At 43.4% G+C, this 24407-nt stretch overlaps 1 protein-coding gene across 1 annotated transcript in view; it reads left to right on the top strand.

Moving 5' to 3' along the window:
- Nucleotides 1-1432: 1432 nt before the first annotated feature.
- Nucleotides 1433-24407, top strand: part of CACNA1D (calcium voltage-gated channel subunit alpha1 D) — a 428992-nt gene continuing 406017 nt past the window's right edge. The window contains exons 1-4 of the mRNA XM_039910398.1: nt 1433-1504; nt 1799-1850; nt 4083-4401; nt 7867-7972. Coding sequence (XP_039766332.1) covers nt 1811-1850; nt 4083-4401; nt 7867-7972 — 465 coding nt within the window. The 5' untranslated portion in view covers nt 1433-1504; nt 1799-1810. The remainder of the gene's footprint in view (nt 1505-1798; nt 1851-4082; nt 4402-7866; nt 7973-24407) is intronic.

Raw genomic sequence — 24407 nt, 5'->3', positions numbered from 1 at the left:
GTGGTATTTCATTCATTTGATCGTATTTATTGAGCGTTTACTGTGTACTAAGCGCTTGGAAAGTACAATTCAGCAACAAATAGAGACAATCCCTACCCAACAACGAGCTATATGTCAAGCACTGTACTGGCACTGGCATAGATAAGATAATCAGGTCTCACGTGGGGCTCACAGTCTAAATGGGAGGGAGACCTGATACTGAATGCCCATTTTGCAGATGAGGAAACTGAGGCACGGAGAAGTTAAGTGACTTGCCCAAGGTCACACAGCGGACAAGTGGCAGGGCTGGGATAAAAGCCCAGGTCCTCTGACTTCCAGGCCCATGTTCATTCTAATAGGCCACACTACTGGGAACGTGTCTACAAACTCTGTTGTATTGTACTGTTCCAAGCTCTTAGTACAGTGCTCTGAACACGGTAATCGATCAATCAATATCACCGATTGATTGATCGACTGTAAATTCGTTGCCGGCAGGGAATGTGTCAATTAACTATCGTATTGAAAATCTGTTGTAGCATACTCTCCCAAGCGTTTAGTCGAGTGCTCTGCACTAGGTAAGCATTCAGTAAATACCATTGATCGACTGCTTGATTGAGAGAGGGAGGACACTGCCGGCTCCAAACCAGAGAAAAAAATATTAGCGAGCTTTGCCGGGTGAGAAAGAGAGAAGGGGAAAGCAAACCTAAAGGAACAAAGCTTTTTCTTCGCAAGAACCCTCTGCGAACTCAGCGACCTGGGCGGGGGGAGGGGGACGGGACAGCTCCCATCCCGTCCCTAGGGACTAACCAGGTAAGCAATCAATCAGTCAATCAATCAATCAATCAATCCCTCGACAAAGCAAACACCGATTGAGCGGCCTTGGGGGCGGACGCGCGGCACACCATTAGGTGTGCTGGAGGAAGGAGGAGTGGAGGGAGCAGCAGCTAGTCTGGAGGCTGTCTGCCCCAGCCTCTTTAGGCCAGAGAGGGAGAAGTAGTTAACCGGACTGCCGCTAGCGGCGCTGGCTGAAGTGGATTTCGCTCTCCCTAGTCTCCAACCCCCCCCACCCTGCCGCCACCTACGCTGGGAAAGGAGTAAAGCCGTGGGCTGCGGCGACAAGTGGGTTAAATCGGGAGACAGGTGCGGGGAGACTGTTCGTGTCCGCGGGCGAGTAGAACCGAACCGAGCCAGGCAAAGAGGAAATTGGGCTCTTGGAAGGAGAAGGAGCTCACCCAGGGCTAAGGGGGCAGGAGTTTGTTGCTGGACGGAGCGGAGGAGGGGGGGTGGGTGGCTGGCTGGCTGGCTGGCTGGCTGGCAGAGCGAACGGCAACACGGCGAAGGGGGGAAGAGAAGGAGGGGAAAGGAAAGAAGGGGTGGGGAGCAGGAAGACGACGACGAGGAGGTGGGAGGAGGGAGGAAAGAAAGAGGAGGAGGAAAGGGAGAGGACGGGCGAGAGGGAGGAGGCGGGAGCAGGGAGCGTCGCTAAGGCGAAGTCGGCGTGCGTTGAGCGGCTCCATCCCCGGATGTGAGTGTGGAGCAGCCGGGGCTCCCGGGGAGCCAGGGGAGGCGCAGGCGGCGGTACAGCAGGCAGTGGGACGGACATGGGGGTCAGCTAACGCGGCCCCCAAAGCATCACCCCCTGTACCCCTCGGCTGCGAGTGGGACATTTTAATGATTGCTATTATTCATTATTAGAACTTGCAAAAATAGAGTTGTATTTTCTTTTATAGAAGAGTTTATCTTTTTATTTGAAGGGGAGGGGTGGGTGGTGTGGCGGGTCGTTTTTATTTTTTTTTCTTCGCCTCTCCTCACCTCCCAGCTGAGAGCGATAATGCACCAGCAGCAGCAGCCGGAGGAAGAACGCACGGAAGGTGAGGAGCGGGGATTGACAAGTGCAGCGGTGATAGAGCCAGTCATAGACATAGTCATCCTTCTCCCTTTTCCTCCTCCTCGCCTTGTCCTCCCGCCGCCCACCCCAACCCCATCCCTTTTCTTTCTCTACCCCCCGTAGGGGAGTCTATATGAAGAGACTTGGCGGAGGGGAACCGGGCGGGTGGAACGGAGGAGGAAGATTAAATGGGGCTGAGGTAGGGTGATGGGGATGAGGTTCGGGTCGAGAAAGATGCTTCCTTCGCTCCGTGTCATCGTCATGGAAGGGGGAGAGGGGTGTATATTTCCTCAATTCCCCCCCTCCCATTCCAGACCTTGAATGTCAGAGATTCTTTTTGTTTGGGGGTGGGGGAGGGGGCGAGGAAAAGGGGGTATATGGAGTGGTGATGTTGAGCCAGATATGCCGCGCATTAGCGGTTTGGGAGAAGGTGGGAGGGGGGGAGAGGGAAGATGGGAGGGGGACTGCGCTGGGATGAAGAAGCCGAGGTGACTCGGGTTCATTGCCTTTGGGCTCAACTTTCCCACTGTGCCACTTCGTGGGGGACGGGGCGTCCGGAGCTTTTGGAATCTGCACCCCTTTATTACCCCGCCTGACCTTTCCCCTCCCCCCGAGGTTATCGCTCGGCGAGACGGATTTACCCCCTTTGGCGTGAAGCCTTCGCTTCCCTGGCCCAGGGTGTACGATCTTCTCCCGCGACCTCTCGGCCTTAGAACTCCTTCATCGTCAACCGTTCCCCCCCCACCCCCAATTTGGGGAGGGGGCGGGCCTGGGCGGCGGGTTTGGTTCACCTGACGGCGTTCCCTTGAGCCCGGGCCCAGCGGGCCCCCCGCCGCCAAGCGCGTCCCGTAACCTAGCAATGGCCCCCGCCGCTGCGGGGTCCCCTCCCCGCGCGTGAGCTCCATTGTGGGGAGAAGGCAGGGGATCCAGGATGGCCCTGGGGTCCGAATTCAGGTCAGCCGCCAGCCGCCTTGCCCTTTTCCCCCAGAACGAGTTGACATCCCACCCGCACGCGGCGAGGAGAGCCGCAGCCGCAACCTCCGCCTCCACTTCGCAACCCCGGTCGGTGCTGAGCCGCCCCGCCGTGCCCACTCGCAGCGGCCCGGAGGCTTCTCTCGGGCCGGCCGACCCGGCCGTCGGACGCGTTACACCGGCGGAATTCTCGAAACCCCAAGCCCCAGCCATCCAGCAGCGGATGGCCGTCTAAACCCCACGGCTTGGTCCTGCAGAATGGAACCGATCGGGTTCGGCGCTCCAAACCGTCACTTAAAAAAAAAAAAGTGCGTTGTATACGTACACCCTGGTGTAGATGTATCCAGTGTCCCTGCCACCCGTGGCTTCAAGTTTCGAGTTTACTTAAGATCATGTCTTTCCCCCAGGGAAGAGGAGACCTGCCCTTACTCCATCCCCGTAGCTGGCTTTCCAGTCCGAAGCAACCCGAAACGGTTGCCGAGCTGGCTTTGCTGATGACAGATCGGACCGGACCGATCGATTTTTAGTTTTTCCGACGCACGGACATTAAACCGGCCCGTCGGGTATTTGAGGGGTTGAGAGTCTGACTTGGCTGCATCTCTGGGCTTGTATTCCCCACCCCGCTTGCTTTCCGGGCCGCAATTTACAATGCAAAAAGACACGATGTGATTTTTTTGGAAGCGAATATAGGAAATGAGTCCCAGGCATCATGAATTTTCATTTGAGGAAAGTGTCGGTGCATAATATAGATATTTGTTGTGGCGGTTTGTTAAGCTAGTGCATGCACAAATGGAATGTTTGTGCATACTGAGAATATTGCAGCTGTGACAGAGGCTATTGAATATTGCTTAGAAAATAATGAAGAATATTGATTTATTTTAACGCCTTTTTATAAGAGTATAATGAACACTCCGTGGTCTTTCAAGAGATCATGTAGCTTTTAATAATAGGAAAGCGATAAGATGTAAGCGTGGAGTGGTTCTGTCATTTGATTCAGTGAAATGCACTGAAATGCCCAGTGGAACACGAGATGTTAAGAGCACACCTTCCTTTGTTTCCGTGTATATATTATAGGTTTTTTGAAACTGACAAAATCCATGGTTTTCACTCATCTCTTTACAGATGGAAACTTGGTTTTGAATTCACTGTAAAAAACAAAAGTGATGCTTAAGGTCCCCAATTTTAGTAGCAAGTACAGTAAAATACAAATCAATATAATTCATGGCGTTCTTCTCTTTTTCAGAGGCGAACTATGCAAGTAGCACCAGAATCCCTCTCCCTGGTGACGGACCAACTCTCCAGTCCAACAGTTCAGCACCCTCCAAGCAAACTGTCCTCTCTTGGCAAGCTGCAATTGATGCTGCTAGGCAAGCCAAGGCTGCCCAAACTATGAGCACCACTGCACCCCAACCTGTAGGATCCTTGTCCCAAAGAAAACGCCAGCAATACGCTAAGAGCAAAAAACAGGGTAACTCGTCTAACAGCAGACCGGCACGGGCCCTTTTCTGTTTATCCCTCAATAACCCTATCCGGAGAGCCTGCATTAGTATAGTAGAATGGAAGTATCCTTTTTTTAAGTACTGGTTTGTTTTTCTCCATTTGTGTCAGATATTTCCAATATGCTAAAGAATTTGCATAAAAAACAGCAATTTGGATTGGGAGCAGAACAAGGAACAGTATTTAAGAATTTTTTTTCATTTTAACACTGCAGATCATGAGCAGTCAGCTTTATAGTTCTGCTGCTTAGGCAACAGACTCTTGGCATTGGCAGATTTTGAAAACATTTAGTCTTCAGATTCATCTGGTTCAGAATGGGACACTAAATTATTGGTGTCATGTTTAGAGTGGAATCCTTGGTTGTGTTTTAGGTATTAGTGGGCATTAGTGCAAAGAAGAAACCCTTCTTTGTTTAAAAAAAAAAAAGGCTTCTTAGGCCTTATTGGCAGCAAAAAAAAAGCATTTATATGACCTTTAGCAGTAGCTATTCATTCTGACACTGTTGGAATTTTCTTCTGTAACTCTGATTAATGCTAATTGTTGAGGTACTGTAGCAAAAAGTTGAAATACTCATCAGGAAGAGAATATATTTGCCAATCAATATTATTGCTTCCTGGAACTTCCTTTTACCATATTCAAGGAGATATTTGAAACATGAGTATGGGGAAGCTCAAGGGGTTGTGAATGCCTCCTAAATAAAGCCTTGTCTAGTCCCCCACTTGAGTTATTGAGCAGCTCTCTCTGCTCAGGAATTTGCAGTTGCTCTCCCTAGAAAAAATTCTGCATATGCTCATGGACTAGAGTTATATATGTGGTGTCTAGGTTGTATTTTTAAACTGGAACTCCAAATGCTTTTACATGGTTAACTTATTCCAGACCTCCCTACTCCCCCCCCCCCAGTCATTTTGCACCACTTTTCATTCCAATCTTTCATTCATGATGCTCTGCTCATCTCCCCCAACCCAATTTTGGCCAGGGAAGACAGATTAGATTGTCTTTATGAACCTGCTGCATTCTAATTGCTCAAATGAGTCACTGTTGAGTAAAATGATTCTTTTGAAATTTTAAGCCATCTCCCTAGCCTAGCAGTTATTTGGATTATCTCTGCTCTGGCTGGCCTAACCGTACAGCCACGGAAGTGAGATAACATTGGGTAACCTGACTTGAAAATGCTTTGAAATGAGAGCAGCAAAAGGCCGATGCTGTTGTCTTTTTGATTTAAAGCTAAGTAGCTGTTCCCCCCAAGTGTTAAGGTCTCTTTCACATCTGGTGATGCTTTACCTTTTGAGCTCTTCTCTGACCCGCCAACACTATCACTACTACTACTGAGTAGAACCCTTTTTAAGTATGAGAGAGCCGGTATATCCTGTAAATGTGCTTCATCCCCTTGTGCACCTCCCCGCCCCCACTTCCCCATTTAGTCAAAGGGAGAGATTTAGAGAAAGGGACATGTGCTCTCCTGGGGGAGACAAGTCCCCAAGATGTCCAGAGATGGTTGTTCAGAACCTTTGCTATAAAAGACAAAGATCGGGATGTAAAGTAGCCTAACACTGACATATTTCTGGATGTGTGGAAAAGTGCGTCAAAAAGCCTGATACAGAAAATTCATTTAATTTACACAGAACAACACCTCTCCTCTCTTTCTTACCCAGCCCCTCACTGGAATTTGGTTTTGCAGTTGCTAAGGCAAGGGAAACAGGAGTGTTGGTCTTCTGTGGAATAATGTCCTTGAACAACTATAAACCCCATTTGTTTTTCCAAATGACAGTTTTCATCTTATTTAGTAGGTAATATTCTTCTCCTTAAAGCCAAGATATGTCATGGTATCAGTCAACTCTTGAGAATGAGAAAGTATAATTCATGTAGAGGGATGAAACAAAGTATATTCATATGTGTTAGGCACCTTCTGAAATTGAGTGCTATGTCCTAAATTCATAAGGAGTTACCAAGAGTCAAACCTAGCTGTATAGTTTTCTGTTCTCACAAGCTTGTAAAAAAAAAAATATGGCAATAATAATACCATTCACTAATACAGTAGACAGAACTCTGCCCCCCAAAGAATGAAATACACTTCTTAATTAAACTTTACTGAGCAACGTTTATATTTCTCAGATTCTTTGGAAATTGTTGCTCTTGAACAGTATACCTGAAAGTTCTTGGTAATTACTGTGCACATTGACTATTTGATTTTTCAGGCACCAATGATGATTTTAAAAAAGGAGGTTAGGGGACCTTTTTTTTCTGAGCAGGAAATTATGTAGAACTAAGGCAGTAGTACCTTTAGCTCTGGAGTTGTCTGATTAATGACAAACTTGCATGAAGATACATACCCTGAGCCAATGCTCTGTTCCCTTTGCAACCTTCAGTTGTAAAAGTCCATCTCTCTAAAAACTGAAGTCTGTCAGAAACACAAGTCTTATCTCTTTCACTTTGAAACCTTCTGAAAAAGATGACTTGGATGAGGGAAAGGACTTGGGGCCTAGTAAGGGCAATGCAAATGGCCTTGTATTTTGTGGGAGATTGCTGAGGAGATTTAGTGGAAGAATTCAGAAGAGATTTAAAATTACAGGGAAAGAGAATTAGGCCTGAGAATTTAAGCTTATCACTTGTGAAGCCATTCTCATCTTGAAAGGCCAAAAACTATTTCTAAAGCCCCCCACCACCAAAGGTTGTCATGGCAGATGTCAAATTTTGTATCGTCAGTTTTGACAGTGCCTCTTAATAGCTTCTGAGTGTTTAAGAAAGTAGTTGTTGAAGGTTGATCCATGTGATTCTTCCAAACAGACCTCCCAGGTTTAATACTGTTTGTTAATGTAAGACATTCTGGCAATGGCTGGAATGGATTCCTTGTGGTTTCATTAACTTCAGTTCATTTATATTTTGCCAGACTAGAATGTAGTTTATAATGGACTTTAACTGTTCAGTGCATAAAGGTGCTTCGACTAATGATTCCTTTTAAAATACATAGGAGAGTTTTGTGTATAACTTGCTTGCCTTTATCTCCACTGGCAAACTGCACACGCCAGGGCAAATTCATTTATTGCCCCAACCTGAAGAAGGAGTTCAGATGGGTGTCCCCAAGAGTTGCTTACATGAATGAGTACATGTGGTAAGTATCTGTGGAGGGATTTGTTGCTTCTTAATAACCTAATGCTTATTTGGTTGATATGAAGGTTGAGCAGATGAAATTTAGCTTACCAAAAAAAGTCAGGAAAATGGTACGATCTTGTTGCCTTAATTAGATTTTGCCCTGTAGATTTTAAGATAAAATTCTCAATTGCAGAAGCATGATCCTAGTCATAAAAGAAGAGGACATAAAGAGGTCACCTTGTATTTTTTTTTTTAAGTATTGGTATCATAAGATGATATGAATGTTGCTCCTGTAGCTTGGTAGGCAGTTGGATTGATTCAAGTCAGTTTGTTTTTTTTTTCAAAAATCCTTAATTCAAGATATTTCTATCAGGAAAATGATTCAGTAGGATTTGTAAACATCTGCCTAATACATATGTCCCTTAACAAGTTTTTTTCAGACCATTTGACATATTTATATTATTGGCTATTTTTGCCAATTGTGTGGCCTTAGCTGTTTACATCCCATTCCCTGAAGATGATTCTAATTCAACTAATCATAACTTGGTAAGTGTACTGGAGTTTCCTTTTGTCGTCATGTCGGTTTATGGTTTGCCTTTATACTTAACTGGCTGTTAATGCTTATAGTCAATTATAAATATAAATAGAGGTTTATAATCCCTCAAAGTATATTTCCTGGAACTGAAATAGCATTGCTTTTGGCCTGTTCTCATATATTTATCTACCTGTATATATCTCTAAATTGAATGTTTAAATTATAAATCTTGTTTGGATGAAAATGGATACATATCGTCTACTAAAGATTACTGTTGCATACAGAAGCACGTGGTTTCAACTAGATCTCCTCACTCTACTTGGGTATTTCTTCTATTGTTCTCTTTAATGCTTCTGCATTTAACTTTTCTTTTTTTTCCATTTAGTGCCATTTGCTTTTACACTTTCATTTAAAAACTTCAATCTGCAGTTTAGGATTTCCAGGGCTGTCTTTTTTTTTTTTAACCTAGCTGTGCACAATATGACCTTTTTGATGAAAAAGAATATCCTTATCATGTGACTACAACTGGGTTATGATGAAACAAATTGATTTCAAAGGAAAGTCTATGTTTTAGATGCAATTAGAAATGTTTTTATAAATTAAGATCTTATTCATTAGATCGTAAAGTGTTTTTGAAATCTGTATTTATATTTTCTTGGATAACTGTCATTTTAAGATCATCTCTTTTGGCACTGATGCTTAAAATAAGCATCTAAAATGGATATAAATGTAAATAGATATTTTCAAAATGCTGTGTTCAAGCTTCCTACTCTCTTTGAATCTCTGTAGTTACTCTGATTTAAATTGCAAATTTATTTATATGTTCAAGGAAAAAAGTCTTAATTACTCAGGACCCTTTACCAAAGGAGATAGTAGGTCACACATGAGGATCTTTTTTTTCCAGAATTTAACGCCATATATAACAGGCCTCTTGGTTTATCAAGAGAACATGATTAAACAAACCTAGGAAATATCGTAATGAAAAGCAGGTGAATTTGGGTCAAAGTAAAGAATAATTCATTTGAGTGTCAGCTTCTTTTGGGCAGGGAATGGGTATTGTGCTTCTTTTGCACTTTGATTACATTCATTAAATGCTCGAGAAATACCTTACTACTGTTAGTTGCATGTCTTTCAGTCAATATTAAGATTTCTTCAAAAAATTCCAAATGCAAATCTCTATTGCTATTAGAAATCAAGATCTCTATTAATAATTTAACTCATCCAGTGTTTTTTGGAAATGGTTAAGAATGTCTCCTTTTTCCTCTAGGTGGATCATTTTGTAAAGATACCTACATGTTGCTTTATTTGGTTTATCTTTCCGACACTGAAGCACATCTCTCTGACCTGATTCCATAACACCTTATAATTGAGGGTTAAAATATTCAAGTGTTTGCTTTTTTTTTTTCCAGTTCTGCAACTCACTTGACTAGGTTAGTTTACCTGAAAGAAAGAAAAATCTTGTGAAAGAAAGGGCAGTGTGTGGAATATTGGATATTGAATATTTCCTTTTAGTATGGGAAAAGGGACCTCTCCACCTCTTTAAAGCCTCATCTCTTTATAAAGGCACATTCCGTATCCCACTTGTCTTCCTGCCAGAATAGCCTTGTTTTGTTTTAGATAGATGAAATCATTTTTATATGCATTATTTTAGGTACTTACAGAGCTAGCCAAATGAGGCTCATTTCTAATCTGTAACAAGATCTATTTAGTGAATATAAATGGTAAATCAAAGTACTAAACTAGAGGTGGCAGCAAAGGCATGGTCATCAGGTAAGCTTGTTGTGGGGAGGGAATGTGTCTGCTAACTTTCTATATTGTACTTTCCCAAGCACTGACTACAGTGTCCTGCACATAGTAAGTACTCAAATACTTTTGGTTGATTGATTCATCAGATAAAGTCACAGGAAATTTATATATGGTCCATGTTGTATTCAACTGAACTTTTTTTTTTGGTAAGTGAATTAATGTGGTTGAGATTCGGGGGAAACACGCCTGCCTGTTATATGACCCTTTGTATACCTGCTAATTTAAAGGAGTTATCTGTGGAACAGTGGGCTTGTGTTGTAGCTTTTGGTTAAGACCTTGGTGGTAAAAAGTTAATTTGTTACGGTCTTGACCAATTTTTAAAAAGGGATCAGTAGAGGCTCATACAGAACAAAGCTTGAAAACTACATCACTCAATTTATGCAGTAACATATCTTAACTATTTTATAAACAGTGTCCCTCTGATTTATCAGAAGGGTAGCATTCACTGTGGGTGGTTTTTTTTTTCATTATTAAATCCTAACAGAAAATGAGATTCCCATACTGGGGTAAGCTTCATTATCACAAACTCCTATGATTTGAAATCAGTCAATCAATGGCATTTATTGAACACCGTGTACAGAGGACTGTACTAAGCACTTATTTGAAAGAGTTCTTATTGAATTTCGTTTTTTTGAAAGATAATTGATGAGTTGAGCACATACTGGACCACCGTCATTTCAACCCAATCAATAAATAGTATTTGAGCTCTTTGTGCAGAGCAGTGTACCAAGTGCTTTAGAGAGTACAATAGTTAGAGACCACCTCCACTTTCAAGGAGTTTATAGTCTAGTATGGGTGAGAGACCCTAATCAATAAATGATATTTGAATGCTTACTGTGTGTAGAGCACTGTGCCAAGCACTTGGGAGGGTACAGTACAACAGTTGGTAGACGGAATCTTTTCCCACAAGGAGCTTGCAGTCTAGAGGAGTATTGAAATTAATACAGATAAGAGAAATGGCAAGGTATAAGGGATATGTACATAAGTGCTGTGGGCCAGAGGGTAGGGTGAATATCAAGTCCTTAAAAGGTACAAATCCAAGTGCATAGGTGATGCAGAAGGGAGAGTGAGTAGGAGAAATGAGGCCTTAATCCAGGAAGGCTTCCTGGAGGAGATATGATTGTAGTAGGGCTTTGAAGGTGGGGAGAGTGGTGGTCTGTCTGATTTGAAAGGGAGGGGGGTAGTTCCAGAGCAAAGGGAGGACATGGTCAAGGAGTCAGTGAGGAGATAGAAAAGATTGAGGTTCAGTGAAGTCGGTGTGGCATTAAAGAAGCGGGCTGGGTTGTAGTAGGTAAGTACTACAAATAAAGTAAGGTAAGAGTAGGAGAGCTGATTGAATCCCTTTAAGCCAGTGGCAAGGAGTTTTATAAATTAGTAGTTGAGGGAAGCAACAGAGTTTAAAGAACTATACTTCAGTGCCGTGGGGGCAGTAATATAGTAGGTATGAATGGCAATCAAGATTTTGTTCTTTGTGTCTGGAGATTTGATATTTAGTAAGTTTTGATGATGGGAAGAGTGGTGATCTGTTGCAAGAGGTCGCCGGAGCAATAGAAGAGATCGAGGTACAATGATTAGGTCAGTGTTAGAGGAGCAAAGTGTGCAAGGTAAACTGCAGTGTGGGAGAAGAATAAGGATAGGTAGGAGGGCGAGAGTCTCCTCACTGACCTCCCTGCCTCCGGTATCTCTCCACTACAGTCCCTTCTTGACACTGGTGCCTGCGTCATTTTTCTGAAAAATCATTCTGCACCCATCTCCCCACTTCTCAAAAACCCCCAGTGGTTGTCCATTGCTTTCCATTTTCAAACAGAAACTCCTTACCATTGGCTTTAAGGCACTCAATCAGCTCTCCCCCTCCTACCTAACCTCACTAATCTACTACAACCTAGCTCATACACCTTGCTCCTCTAGCTTACAACCTAGCTGCTGTGCCTCCATCTCGACTCTCTTGCCACTGACCCCCTAACCCAAGTACATAGGTATACAGCACTTACGTATATATCTATAAATTATATAAACATCTGTCTCCCCCTCTAGACTGTAAGCTTGTTTTGAGCAGAGAGCGTGTCTACCGACTCTTCTGTATTGTACTCTCCCAAGTGTTTAATAAAGTGCTCTGCACATAGTAAGCACTCAATAAATACCACTGATATGGGAGGAGATTTTAAGGAGTCGGTTTAAATTTTGTCAGTAAAATAGATGGCAAGCTCATGGGGGGCAAAAGTTTCAAGGGTGTGGGGGCTTAAGGAGGGAGTTAGAAACAGTTGACATGGATGATGAGCATAGGCCAGGCAAGAAGGGAATATTCACAATCCTCCATAGCACTATGTACATATCTTTATACTCTGTAACTTCTATCTATACTTTAGTGTCTGTGTACCTCACTAGAATGTAAGTTTCTTGAGGGCAGGGACCATACCTACTAATTCTATTTTACTCTCCAGCATCCAGAACAGTGCTCTGCTCACTGTAGGAACTTCAGTACTTTTGATGGTGACGGTTAAGTGCTGGAATAACGTGGGGAACTGCCCAATAACTTTACTTTTGGAGGACTTTTTCTTTTGGCATCCTAAAATGTTAAGAAAATCCCTACCTCCAATCAGATAATGTAGGAATTTGTGTATTACTTCTGTTTAACGGATAGAGGCAGATCCAGAAATAGAATCTAACAGTCTTCATTTCCTGTCAACCCCATGCCCACTAGACTGTACTCCCTATGTTATTACTAGGCACTTTAATGGGATTCAAATGGAGAAAGTGGTGAAACTTGCTTTGCCTTTCTCATTCAAGTTAAATTGTAGTTGTACTCTGCAGTGTTTTAATGTGCAGTTGACTGAGAAGCCAGGGGCAAGGAATGAGAGGGGGAACAATTCACCCAAATAGCTAGAAGGAAAACAAGACAGGCATAAAGGAGGAATAACACAGGTTATTCAAATAGTCCCAGAAAATGAAAACTTGGGGGGTCAGGGGAGGGTGGTGGGGAGGGGTTTGAGGGGCAGAGAAACACACCTTTCAAACTGAAGCTGTTGACTGGCAGCTTTAACTTTGATCACGATCACATCATGTACAGCCCAGTCTAAGAGCAATTACGTGATATCCTCCAGCAACACAAAACAATTACTTTTGAAGACTTCAAGATCTCTCAGTTGAAGAGTAATTTTAGAATCACAATACATCTGTTGAAATTATTTTGTATTCCCACAGTGGGGAATGGGTGGTGAGGGAGCCGTGATGCTTCTGAGGGACAAGTCTCCACAGCAGCTGGATGAGCCCTAGGCCCTGCTGACTCAGATTCAAACTAAATGGGAGAAGAAAGCAGCTAGGAGAAATGGCAAGGGATGGATTTGGCTGGAGACTTCAAATCTCCATGTCTCCTTGTATACTCCTTCCAACGTTTAGTGAGAACAGAAGGCTGAATATATCTTGAGTAGAGTGAGGGGAAAAACTTGGGGCAGGTCCCTCCTGAGTGCAGATGTGCCAGGTGAGTGTTTTCTTTGGAGTATCCAATTAAAAATAAGACATTCATATCACTGGCTGCTAACCTCTTTGGACCTCATTTGAACTGATGACCTAGAAACAAGACAACCAAGTTCAGCATTCTACACCTTAAAAACATGCAGCAGGGCATTGGATGAAGCATTGCTTAGTTATGTAAACTGCCATATGTCCTGACTATTTTCAGTTGTTTAGTGACTCTTGTGTTTTGTTGGATGTATGTTTTATACCTCTCTGCTAAACTTAAAATTGCCTTTATGGCCTGTTCAGGAAAATAAAATAGCCAATTTGGTGTGTTCTGCACTCACCATAAACTTTGGATTTTTGCTTTTTTTATCCCAAAGAGTTGCAATTTTTCCCACATTCTCACTCAAGTAGAGTTGACTATCTTAAGATGTAGTCGCACGGTAAGACTGTGGAAAAAGGAGTAGACTGTTAGGAATCCATACAAAAGACCATGATTTAGTCAGTATGTTCTAACACCTAGGTACTTGGGTACATGAAAAGCTGGGTGGCTTAGTGGAAAGAGCCTGGGCTGGAGTTAGGGGACCTGGGTTGTAATCCCAACTCTACCACTTTCCCATAGTATCATCTTGGGCATGTCACTTCACTTCTCTGTGCCTTAATTTTCTCATCTGTAAAATGGGAATTAGATTCCTATTCCCCTTCCCCTTTAGACAGTGAGCCCCATGTGGGTCTGTATCCAACCCAGGTATCTTGTGTCTGCCCTGGTGCTTAGCACATAGTAAGTGCTTAAATACCATTACCCACAGGCTTCCGTGGTTGCTTTCAGTGGCTTCCTATTAGTATGGGAGTGAGCTGATTTTTGCACCCCCTTCCCTTGCTCTAGCATATGCTCTCCTTGTCTTGACATGCCACCATGTATTTTTATTTTACTGCCGACCAGCTGGGCAGTGGACGTGTTGGGGTTTGGGGAGTTGCTGACAATCTTGTCAACACCTTGTTTCCTTTTCCCCAGAGTCTGATCACAAGTACCGAGGAAAGCAAAGTGGCTCCCTTTATATGGTGGCAAATGCAGAGGATCATTTTCTGCTCAGGAGGTTGGACCTCTCTGATTTATTTCAAGTGACAAAGAATGTGGTGACTTTCAAACAATTTAATGAGAATTGAGTTGATCAGGAGATCTCCTACCCACTTGTAAGAAATGCGCTTGATGACTATTTTGTTCAACCATACAATAGGCTAGTGTCCAGGGGTGGAACTTCCACTGGGACACGAGGGATAGGTGCCCTGGAGCAAGAGAAGCATGAGAAGCAGAGCACAGGCCCAGGAGTCAGAAGGACCTGGGTCCTAATCCCAGCTCCACCACTTGTCTGCCGTGTGACCTTGGGCAAGTCACTTCACTTCTCTGGCCCTCAGTTACCTCATCTGTAAAATGGGGATTAAGACTGTGAGCCCCATGTGGGATGTGGACTGTGTCCTACCTGATTAGCTTGTATCTACCCCGGCGCTTAGAACAGTGCTTGACACAAAATAAGCGCTTAAATATCAACATTATTATATAAATGGGCCATTTTTTCAGAGTCCATACTTCCCAAAGAATTGTAGACTTTAGAGTATAAGCTCCTTGTGGACAGGGAACGTGTCTAGCAACTGTATTATATTATACTCTCCCAAGCACATATAGTGCTTTGCACACATGATTGATTGGTAGATGGAGCCTGTACTGTGAAGAAGGTATTTTGCTGTGTGTTCCCTATTCTCCAGTTCAGGGGAAGGAGGGGAATTCTGTCTCTGGACCTATGGGGAACATTTTCCATGGCTGTTGATGGCACATCAGAAAGACTTGAAATCAACAGAGGCATTTAACATATTCAGGCTTTTTTTTTTTAAAGTGGTATTTAAGCCCTACTATGAATCAAGTAATGTTCTAAGTGCTGGGACAAATTAATCAGGCCGGATATAGTCCCTGTCCCACATGGGGATCATGGTCTAGGAGGGAGAACAGGTATTCTCTTAGGCCTTATTCTGAGGTCTTTTTATTTTCTCCTAACTGGCCAAACGTTACTGGTTAATTGTTAGCAAACACCCACAGTCAAATGAAGGTTACTTGAAATCCATGGATTAGTAAATGTTCAATAATTAATTTGTTGTTATTTGAGCCTTTCATTCATATAAAATATACATTTCACCTCCAGTTTGAAGGGGAGTAGTGTTTTCTCAACAAACCAGATCACTGGACAACAGGTTGGATATACAGACTGCTCCATCAAGCTTCCCTTTTAAAGATCTTTTTACTGGATACCCCCAACTCAGGGCCCCAGATCTGAATACTTTTATTTCTGAGGTGTTTGGATAGCGAGGATGAGAAAGATCTGTGGGTACATTCTTTCTCTGCACGATTGACCCAGAAGTTAATAAACTGTTCGGAGAAGTGAGGATAAACACTCATCCTTTTTTCTGATGTATGTTTCCCTGTGGACTCTGATGAAAGAATGTGAGTTGCCTGATCAAATGTCTGTCTCGATATACTAGGATAACTGAAACTTGCTTTAAAACGACAGTTTGAAAGAATATGGCAAGATCCAACTGATTCCATGGAGGCTGTGTCTATACCAAACCAAATTAGGTGAATTTGGTACATTCTAGTGATTACCCTGGTTCTTCCCCCCCCCCCCCCCCCCACCAATGTTGGCAGTGGAATTCAGTCACAGGAAAAGCCCTGTTAACTTAACCGCATAATTGGACAGAGCTGCCTCTATTAAATGTTTTAGAGACCCGTAGGGAAGGACAGTGTCAAACAATGTGACGTAGCAGTGGGCTGTTGGAAGATGGTAGCAGTGGGCTGACCAGCCTGGCAAGTAACTATTTGGAAGTATCAAAATGCAAGGAAGCAATTTGAAGTACAGTGACAGTCCCTGTGAGTGGCAAGCACATCAGCACAGCAAGGGGCTACTTTTACACACTTTCAGTGTGGAGTGAATCGCTGATTCAGTATCAGCCTTTTCAGATACACTGTACACTGTTAGATTATTAGTAGTATCTTAAAGGACAATTGTCATCTTAAACTAGGAACAAATTATGTATACACATATAGTCATTCAAGTAGGTTGAAGAATGAGGTTATGTCCCAGCCCACACTTTTTTTAATGATAATTAATAGTAATTATGTATTAAGCACTTACTATGTGCCAGGCACTGTTCTAAGCGCTGGGATGGATACGAGAAAATCAGATTGGACACAGCCCCTGTCCCACATGGGGCTCATAGTCTAAGTCGGAGGGAGGAGGATTTATCCCCATTTTACAGATGAGGAAACTGAGGCACAGAGAAGTGAAGTGACTTGCCCGGGGCCCCACAGTAAGCAGTTGGGCAGAGAAAGGATTAGAACCCAGAGCCTCTAACTCCCAGACCTGGCCTCTTTCCACTGGGCCTCGCTGGCTCAGTTGGCAAACCCTATACAAAATCAAGGATCTTAAATCAACCTCAGCCACAAAGAGTTGACTGTTGTCATTGATTTCTGTTTCCTGGGTAACACATGGCCCAGTGATGCAAGGATAGACAAGGAGGCATAAAACAGAATTAAGAAAACTAATATGTCTTTGAGAGGCTCAAATGGAAGGCATGGAGGGCAACTGTAGTGTCCAGCTCTCTTTATTGTCTTTAAGACCTGGACCTGTCACAGGCACCACATTTGACTTGTAGAGCAGTTCCACCAATATCATCTATGCATGATGCATCCCATCAGGTGGCAGAACAGAATAGCAAACAATAAGGGTCTTGAAAAAGTCAGTCTACTTGATTCAAACTTAAGTTCACATCAACATGTTTTGGTGGGAAGGATAAGCGAGGAGAATGGGTGAGAGAAGAAACGTGGCCTACTGGAAAGAAGATGGGCCTCGGAGTCAGAAGACCTGGGCTGTAATTACCAGCTCCGACCCTTCCCTGCTATGTGACTTTGGTCAAGTCACTTTACTTCTCTGTGCCTCAGTTTCCTTATTGGCCAAATGGGGATTCAGTACGTGTTCTCTCTCATACTAAGACTGTGAACCCCACGTGGGACAGGGTTTACACCTGACCTGATTACTTTGTATCTACTCCAGCACTTACAACAGTACTTGACACATGTTAAGCACTTAAATTCTTTTTGTTGTTGTTACAGTTGTTACCATTATTATTATGCCCAAACAGCTGCTGCCTGCTGAGCTGGTATGGAGTGACTGAAAATAAGGCAATGAAGAAACTGTTGTGAGAACCCATTAAAGTCTAAAACAATATGACATAGTGGAAATTTGGAGACAGCCACAGCAGACATCAGCCTTATGTGCAACAATTGAAAATATGGTACTCAACTTATTGCAGAGGCTTTGGAAAGCTTGTGACTTCCAGGTGGAGTAATTAAAGCTGTGCCAGCCACACTGGGAAACCATTGCAGCAGTGCAGCAAGGGGCAGTAGGTCAATCAATTAATGGTATTTATTGAGCGCTTCCTGTGCACACAGCATTGTACTAAATGCTTCGGAGAGTACCGAACAACAGAGTTGGTAGACAGAGTCCTCGGTTGCCAAGAGCTTACTGTTTAGAGGGGGAGATGGACACTGAAATCAATTCTGGATATGTACCTTAGTTTATCAAGAGCTTAAGGGGAATAGATCCAAGTGCATAGGTGATTCAGAAGGAGTAGGGGAAATAAGGACATAGTTGGGGAAGGCCTCTTGGAGGAAATGTGATTTTAATAAGGCTTTGATGGTGGGGAAAGTGGTGGTTTGTATACGAAGGGGAAGGGAGTTCCAGGCCAGCGGGAGGATGTGGACAAGGGGAGTCTTTACGTACATGTGATGCAGAAGGGATTGCCAGCTGTGCACTGATTTTTATCAGCCACACTTGCATGTACTGACTCTCACCATCAATAGGTGTCCTCTTCCAACTCAAAGGACAGCTATACATACACATACACTTCTCCCACCTGAGTGGCTGTTTATGTTCTCTGGCTGACAGAGCTGGAATTGATTGGGAAATCTCATGAGATTTAATGCCTGATCCCTTCCTGTCAGAGTAAATTTATCCCAGTTCTTCTGATGAATTGCACTTCATCAGGGATTCACTCTGCCAAGAGGTAACTGCTCTGAATGGAATTGCCTACTGGAGACTGTGACCTGCTCTAGCTATGAAGACACCACCTGACTTGTAGTTTTCCAGTTTTTTGACTCTTCATAGGTCTCATTCACTCTACCAGTTTAGAGGGTGCTAAACCGACTCCCTGCTCTTGTTGCATTGGCAGTCAATAGTTCTTTACTGAGCACCTATTGAATGTAGAGCACTGCACTGAATACTTGGGAGGGTTCAAAAGAGATGACACAATTCCTGCCCACAAGGAGCTTAAAATATGGCATATGCCAGTCAAGATTTAGTTAAGCTTTCAAGACTCTTGGACCCCTGTTGAGCCCAATGCTGTAGTAGTGTGTCTAGGTAATTGGGGTTAAACACCATGAAAAGAACAGGAGATTGATTTGGTTCATAGGGTTAGGTCAGATTCTTGGAGTCACTATATAGTTTAGTAATAGAGGGAAGAATTTGGCCTAGAATCTGTGTGGAGGGATGGTGGTGTTACCAACTCTGTGAAAAGTCACTGATAGTTTGTAAATAGGAGCTAAAATTGATCCCTAGGCCCATAGACATCTAGTTTGTAAGCTCTTCTAGACTGTAAACTTGTGGGCAGAGAATGTGTGTATCAACACTATTGGGTTGTAATCTCTCCCAGGCACGCAATACAGTGTTCAGCACCCGGTAAGGGCTCAGAAACCATTGTTTGATTAGATAGATGTCCATAAATATGGGCATGTGTCACACAGGTAGTGGCAGGAGGAACCGTGGGAGCATCATCGCTGCTACCACTCCTTTTACAGTGCCTGGTGCCAGTGTTGCCAGTTACTGAGCATGATTTTTATAAATAGTTTGTTTTATGTCCAGCCAGGTGCTCCCATGTGAACAGCTGCAGTTCCCCCCATAAAAACATCTGCTCTTGGCTGCTTTTGTTCTGTTGGTAAAAAAAAAAAACTTTGAAAATCGGTCACTTCTTTTTCGTATTGTTTGTAAAAATCCTTCTCAGCTATTGGCAGTCTTGAGGGATTGGCAGAAAGATGCGACTCTCCTGAAGGAACAGGAAGAAGAGACCTCTGGGCCTGAGGTTGATGGTCTCCTTCCCAACAGTATTTTTTGTTGAATACCATATTTCCTCACATAATTGCTTCTACTATATAATTTCCCCCACCCTGATTTTTGACGAACTATAAGATTTAGTACCACATAATTGTGGATGGTAATAAGGGAGTGTGTTAAGAGGGGAAAGAAGGGTTATAGTGGCATAATTCAGTGGAGCTAGGCTCTTGCTCGGGGGGGGACTTCTTTTACTTCGTGCCAAGCACTGTACTAAGCGCCGGGATAGATACAAGCTAATCACGTTGGACACAGTCGATGCAGTCTTAATCCCATTTTACAGATGAGATAGGCATAGTGAAGTTGTGACTTGTCCAAGGTCACACAGCAGACAAGTGGTGGAGCTGGGATTAGAACTCAAGTCCTCTGACTTGCAGGCCCTCTCTCTTTCCACTTAGGCTATGCTGCTTCTTGGAAACAGGCTAGCTGGAGGAGAAAGGAGAGGGGCATTAAATCATTGTGTCTATTGTATGTATCACCTGGGGGCAGGGTGCAATAAAATTGAGATTGTCTGAAATGCCCTCTATCCTTCTGTTTTCCCTCTTTCTCCTCCAGCTCTTCTTATTGCTAAACTTAATTTTTATGTAACCCTTTGTAATACCCTATCCAATCCATCAGTCCTATGTATTGAGCACTTACTGTGTGCAGAGCACTGTACTAAGCCCTTGGGAGAGTATCCCTGTCTTAATATTACAAAATATTTTACATGAGCCAGTTATACTAGTAAATGTGATATAGTCTGACTGTGCCAAGGTGAGCGTGGTTTTATTTTTCTAGTGAAGTTCAAGTTCTTTTGGATTATTTAAGGTTTTATAATTGGAAAGATCTCCAACTTTGGCCTTTTTTTTTTCTTGAAGCCTCCTTCATAGCAATTCCATTGCCAGAAAACAGCTCTCCTCTACTTAATATTGCTACTTTTTTGGTCTCACAATTAGTTTTTCTTCTTGTGGCCCTGTGCGTGAAGATGGAACATGCAAGTCTTCCAATTTTTCAGCAAGGGCTCATTAGTGCTAATAGAGGATTTGCTGGCAGCTGAAATGGCAGCATTAGGAGCTTTTGTTATGAACAGACTGTGTTGAGCACTGCTATGCCATAAAGGCAACTTGTGCCTGGCTTTGAGGAGCTATTGTGAGTTTTTTTTCAGCAGCAGTAAATGCTGTATAGGTATTACACAGTGACTAGAAAAAGGTAACATGCCTGTGCAACACATATGTGCAGAGGCATATTCATGGTCAGCGTCAGAAGGATGTGGACTGGGTGGAGGTTGTACTCTTCCAAGTGCTCTGTACACAGTAAGTGCTCAGTAAATATTATTGATTGATTAGAGAGACTCTGTGTTTCTGGCTGCTCCATGGACACAGAACACAATGGGGACAGTAGGGGTGGTGTAGGGCCTCCCATTATTAAATAGTAAGATCCTTAAAGACAGGAAATTTTTCTTTGACTTTACATACTTAGAACAGTGCTTGGCACATAGTAAGTGCTTAACAAATACCATCATTATTATTATGATTATATTTGGGATATTTGTTAAGCACTTAATATGCATCAAGCACTATTCTAAACATTGGGGTAGATTCAAGTTAATCAAGTCGGACACAATCCCTGTCCCACATGGGGATAATGATGGTATTTATTAAGTGTTTACTGTGTGTCAAGCACTGGGGTAGATTCAAGTAAATCAGGACAGATATGTAGATATCTTTAAATACCTTATAAATTATTTACATTAATGTCTGTCATCCCCTCTAGGCTGTAATCTCATTGAGGACAGGGAGCATGTCTGCCAATTCTGTTGTATTGTACTCTCCCGAGCGCTTAGAACAGTGCTCTGCACATAGTAAATGCTCAATAAATAACCTTGATGGTGATGGTGATGATGTCCAGAGGCACTCCCTGTCCCACATGGGACTCATAATCTAAGTAGAAGGGAAAATTCATTATATACCTAATCCAGTTAGGTTCACACAGCAGGTGCTCAAGAAGAAATGTTGATAATGTTGTAACTTTGCCTATCTGTGCTGCTGTCTATGGAAATACTTAAATGTGGATTTCAGTGGAGTCTGTTTCAATCCCATGAACTCACACAATGGGCATCAGATGCCTCTGGTTTATGCCTGGAGTAGATTTTGTTTACATTGTACACCCTCATATCGCTTCCTTTTTCCTTCTCTCTATTCAGACACAAATTCTTCTGCCCCCTTTCAAGTTCTGCCATCTTGCCATGGATCTACTAGAAAACAATGGGGAGGGTGAATGAGGAAAGGGAATTGTGAGCCATCCTGCTTTGCACGAGTGCTACTGATAGTGTCCCCATTGCTTCCAAACTAAAGACAACAGAAAGCAGACATTGAGATAACCAGGGAATATCCCAAATGCTTCCCCCCACATATTGTGAGCTAGGAATATCTGTCACCAAAACAAGATACTCATGGTGTAGTGGGAAGCAGCATGGAGTAGAGGATAGAGCATGGGCCTGAGAGTCAGAAGGTCATGGGTTCTAATCCCGGCTCATCCACTTGTCTGCTGTGTGACCTTAGGCAAGTCACTTCACTTCTCTGTGCCTGTTACGTCATCTATAAAATGAGGAATAAGAGTGTGAGCCCTATGCGGGACAGGAACTGTGTCCAACCCAAATTGCTTGTCTCCATCATTCATTCATTCAATAGTATTTATTGAGCGCTTACTATGTGCAGAGCACTGTACTAAGCGCTTGGGATGAACAAGTCGGCAACAGATAGAGACAGTCCCTGCCGTTTGACGGGCTTACAGTCTAATCGGGGGAGATGGACAGACAAGAACAATGGCACTAAACAGCGTCAAGGGGAAGAACATCTCGTAAAAACAATGGCAACTAAATAGAATCAAGGCGATGTACAATTCATTAACAAAATAAATAGGGTAACGAAAATATATACAGTCGAGCGGACAAGTACAGTGCTGTGGGGATGGGAAGGGAGAGGTGGAGGAGCAGAGAGAAAAGGGGAAAATGAGGCTTTAGCTGCGGAGAGGTAAAGGGCGGATGGCAGAGGGAGTAGAGGGGGAAGAGGAGCTCAGTCTGGGAACGCCTCTTGGAGGAGGTGATTTTTAAGTAAGGTTTTGAAGAGGGAAAGAGAATCAGTTTGGCGGAGGTGAGGAGGGAGGGCGTTCCAGGACCGCGGGAGGACGTGACCCAGGGATCGACGGCGGGATAGGCGAGACCGAGGGACGGTGAGGAGGTGGGCGGCAGAGGAGCGGAGCGTGCGGGGTGGGCGGTAGAAAGAGAGAAGGGAGGAGAGGTAGGAAGGGGCGAGGTGATGGAGAGCCTTGAAGCCTAGAGTGAGGAGTTTTTGTTTGGAGCGGAGGTCGATAGGCAACCACTGGAGTTGTTTAAGAAGGGGAGTGACATGCCCAGATCGTTTCTGCAGGAAGATGAGCCGGGCAGCGGAGTGAAGAATAGACCGGAGCGGGGCGAGAGAGGAGGAAGGGAGGTCAGAGAGAAGGCTGACACAGTAGTCTAGCCGGGATATAACGAGAGCCCGTAATAGTAAGGTAGCCGTTTGGGTGGAGAGGAAAGGGCGGATCTTGGCGATATTGTAGAGGTGAAACCGGCAGGTCTTGGTAACGGATAGGATGTGTGGGGTGAACGAGAGGGACAAGTCAAGGATGACACCGAGATTGCTGGCCAGCGGGCCAGCGGTCCATCCCAGCGCTTAGTACAGTGCCTGGCACATAGTAAGTGCTTAACAAATACCATAATTATTATTATATTTTAAGATAACATAGACATGATAATAGCTCCAGTAACAATGAATAAAGCTTGGAATGTTTATATTCATGGTAAAAGTTGGTGGGAGAAGGAAATTAATGATAGTAATACTAGTAATCCCTTCAGGCGTATTTATTGAATACTTACTGTGTGCAAAGCACTATACTAAGTGCTTGGGAAAATGAACCAAAGCATAAGACATGTCCCCTTACCTATCAGGACCTTACAGTCTAACCAGGGAAATGGACGTAAAATTTTTACAAATAGGGGAATCAGAATAAGTAATTGAATGTACATATATATATATATATATATATATATATATATATATATACATAGACACATATATATACACACATGCATATATAAATGCACAATAGAGTGTTTCCTCTAGACTGTAAGTTTGTTGTGGGCAGGGAACTTGTCTGCCAACTCTACTGTATTGTACACTCCCTAGCACTTAGTGCAATGCTCAGTAAATACCTTTGATAAGTGCTGTAGATGAGTATGCATATATAAATGGTAGAGGTGGCTTTTGGGTTGATATGACAGAGTGTTGGGAATTAGTTGGTTAAGGCTTATTGAGGAGGTGGGATATTTAAAAGAACTTTAAAGGTGGGGGAAAGCTGAAGCTTGGTGGATTTGGTAGGGGGGAGACTTCCAGAATGGGGGATAAAATCAATACTATTTTTTGAGCGCTTACTGTATCCAGAGCAATGTACTAAGCAGTTAGGAGAGTACAATATAACAGAGTTGACAGTCACATTCCCTGCCCACATCCAGCTAAAACAGTGGGCAAAGGGCTGGGGGCAGATGAGACCGGTGCGGGCTACAGTTAGGAAGTGATTTTGGGAAAAGTGATGAGTATGAGCTGGGGACTAGTGGGCAAAGAGAGCTGATTATATCAAGTGGAGATCCTTGGAGCCAGTGGTAAAGCATTTGTGTTTGATGCAGAGAGAGCTGGGCAGCCACTGGAGATGTTTGAGGAATGGAGAGATGTATTTCCAATAGTGTTTCAGGAAGGTGATCCAGGAATAAAATGAAATGAATGGAATGAAAGTGGGGAGATGCTGAGGAAGGGAGACCATTGAGGAGGCTGGTCCAGTGGTTTAACTGTGATAAAAGTGCTTAAACCAAGGTGGAGAAAATGGACTGGATCTGGGAATAATGATAATAATTAGGGTATTTGTTAAGCACTTACTATGTGCCAGGCACTGTACTAAG

Source organism: Ornithorhynchus anatinus, chromosome X1 (genome assembly GCF_004115215.2).
Source record: "Ornithorhynchus anatinus isolate Pmale09 chromosome X1, mOrnAna1.pri.v4, whole genome shotgun sequence".
Classification (NCBI taxonomy): domain Eukaryota; kingdom Metazoa; phylum Chordata; class Mammalia; order Monotremata; family Ornithorhynchidae; genus Ornithorhynchus; species Ornithorhynchus anatinus.
Note: the sequence above shows the minus strand (reverse complement) of the source record. Positions and strands in the feature narration are given on the sequence as shown.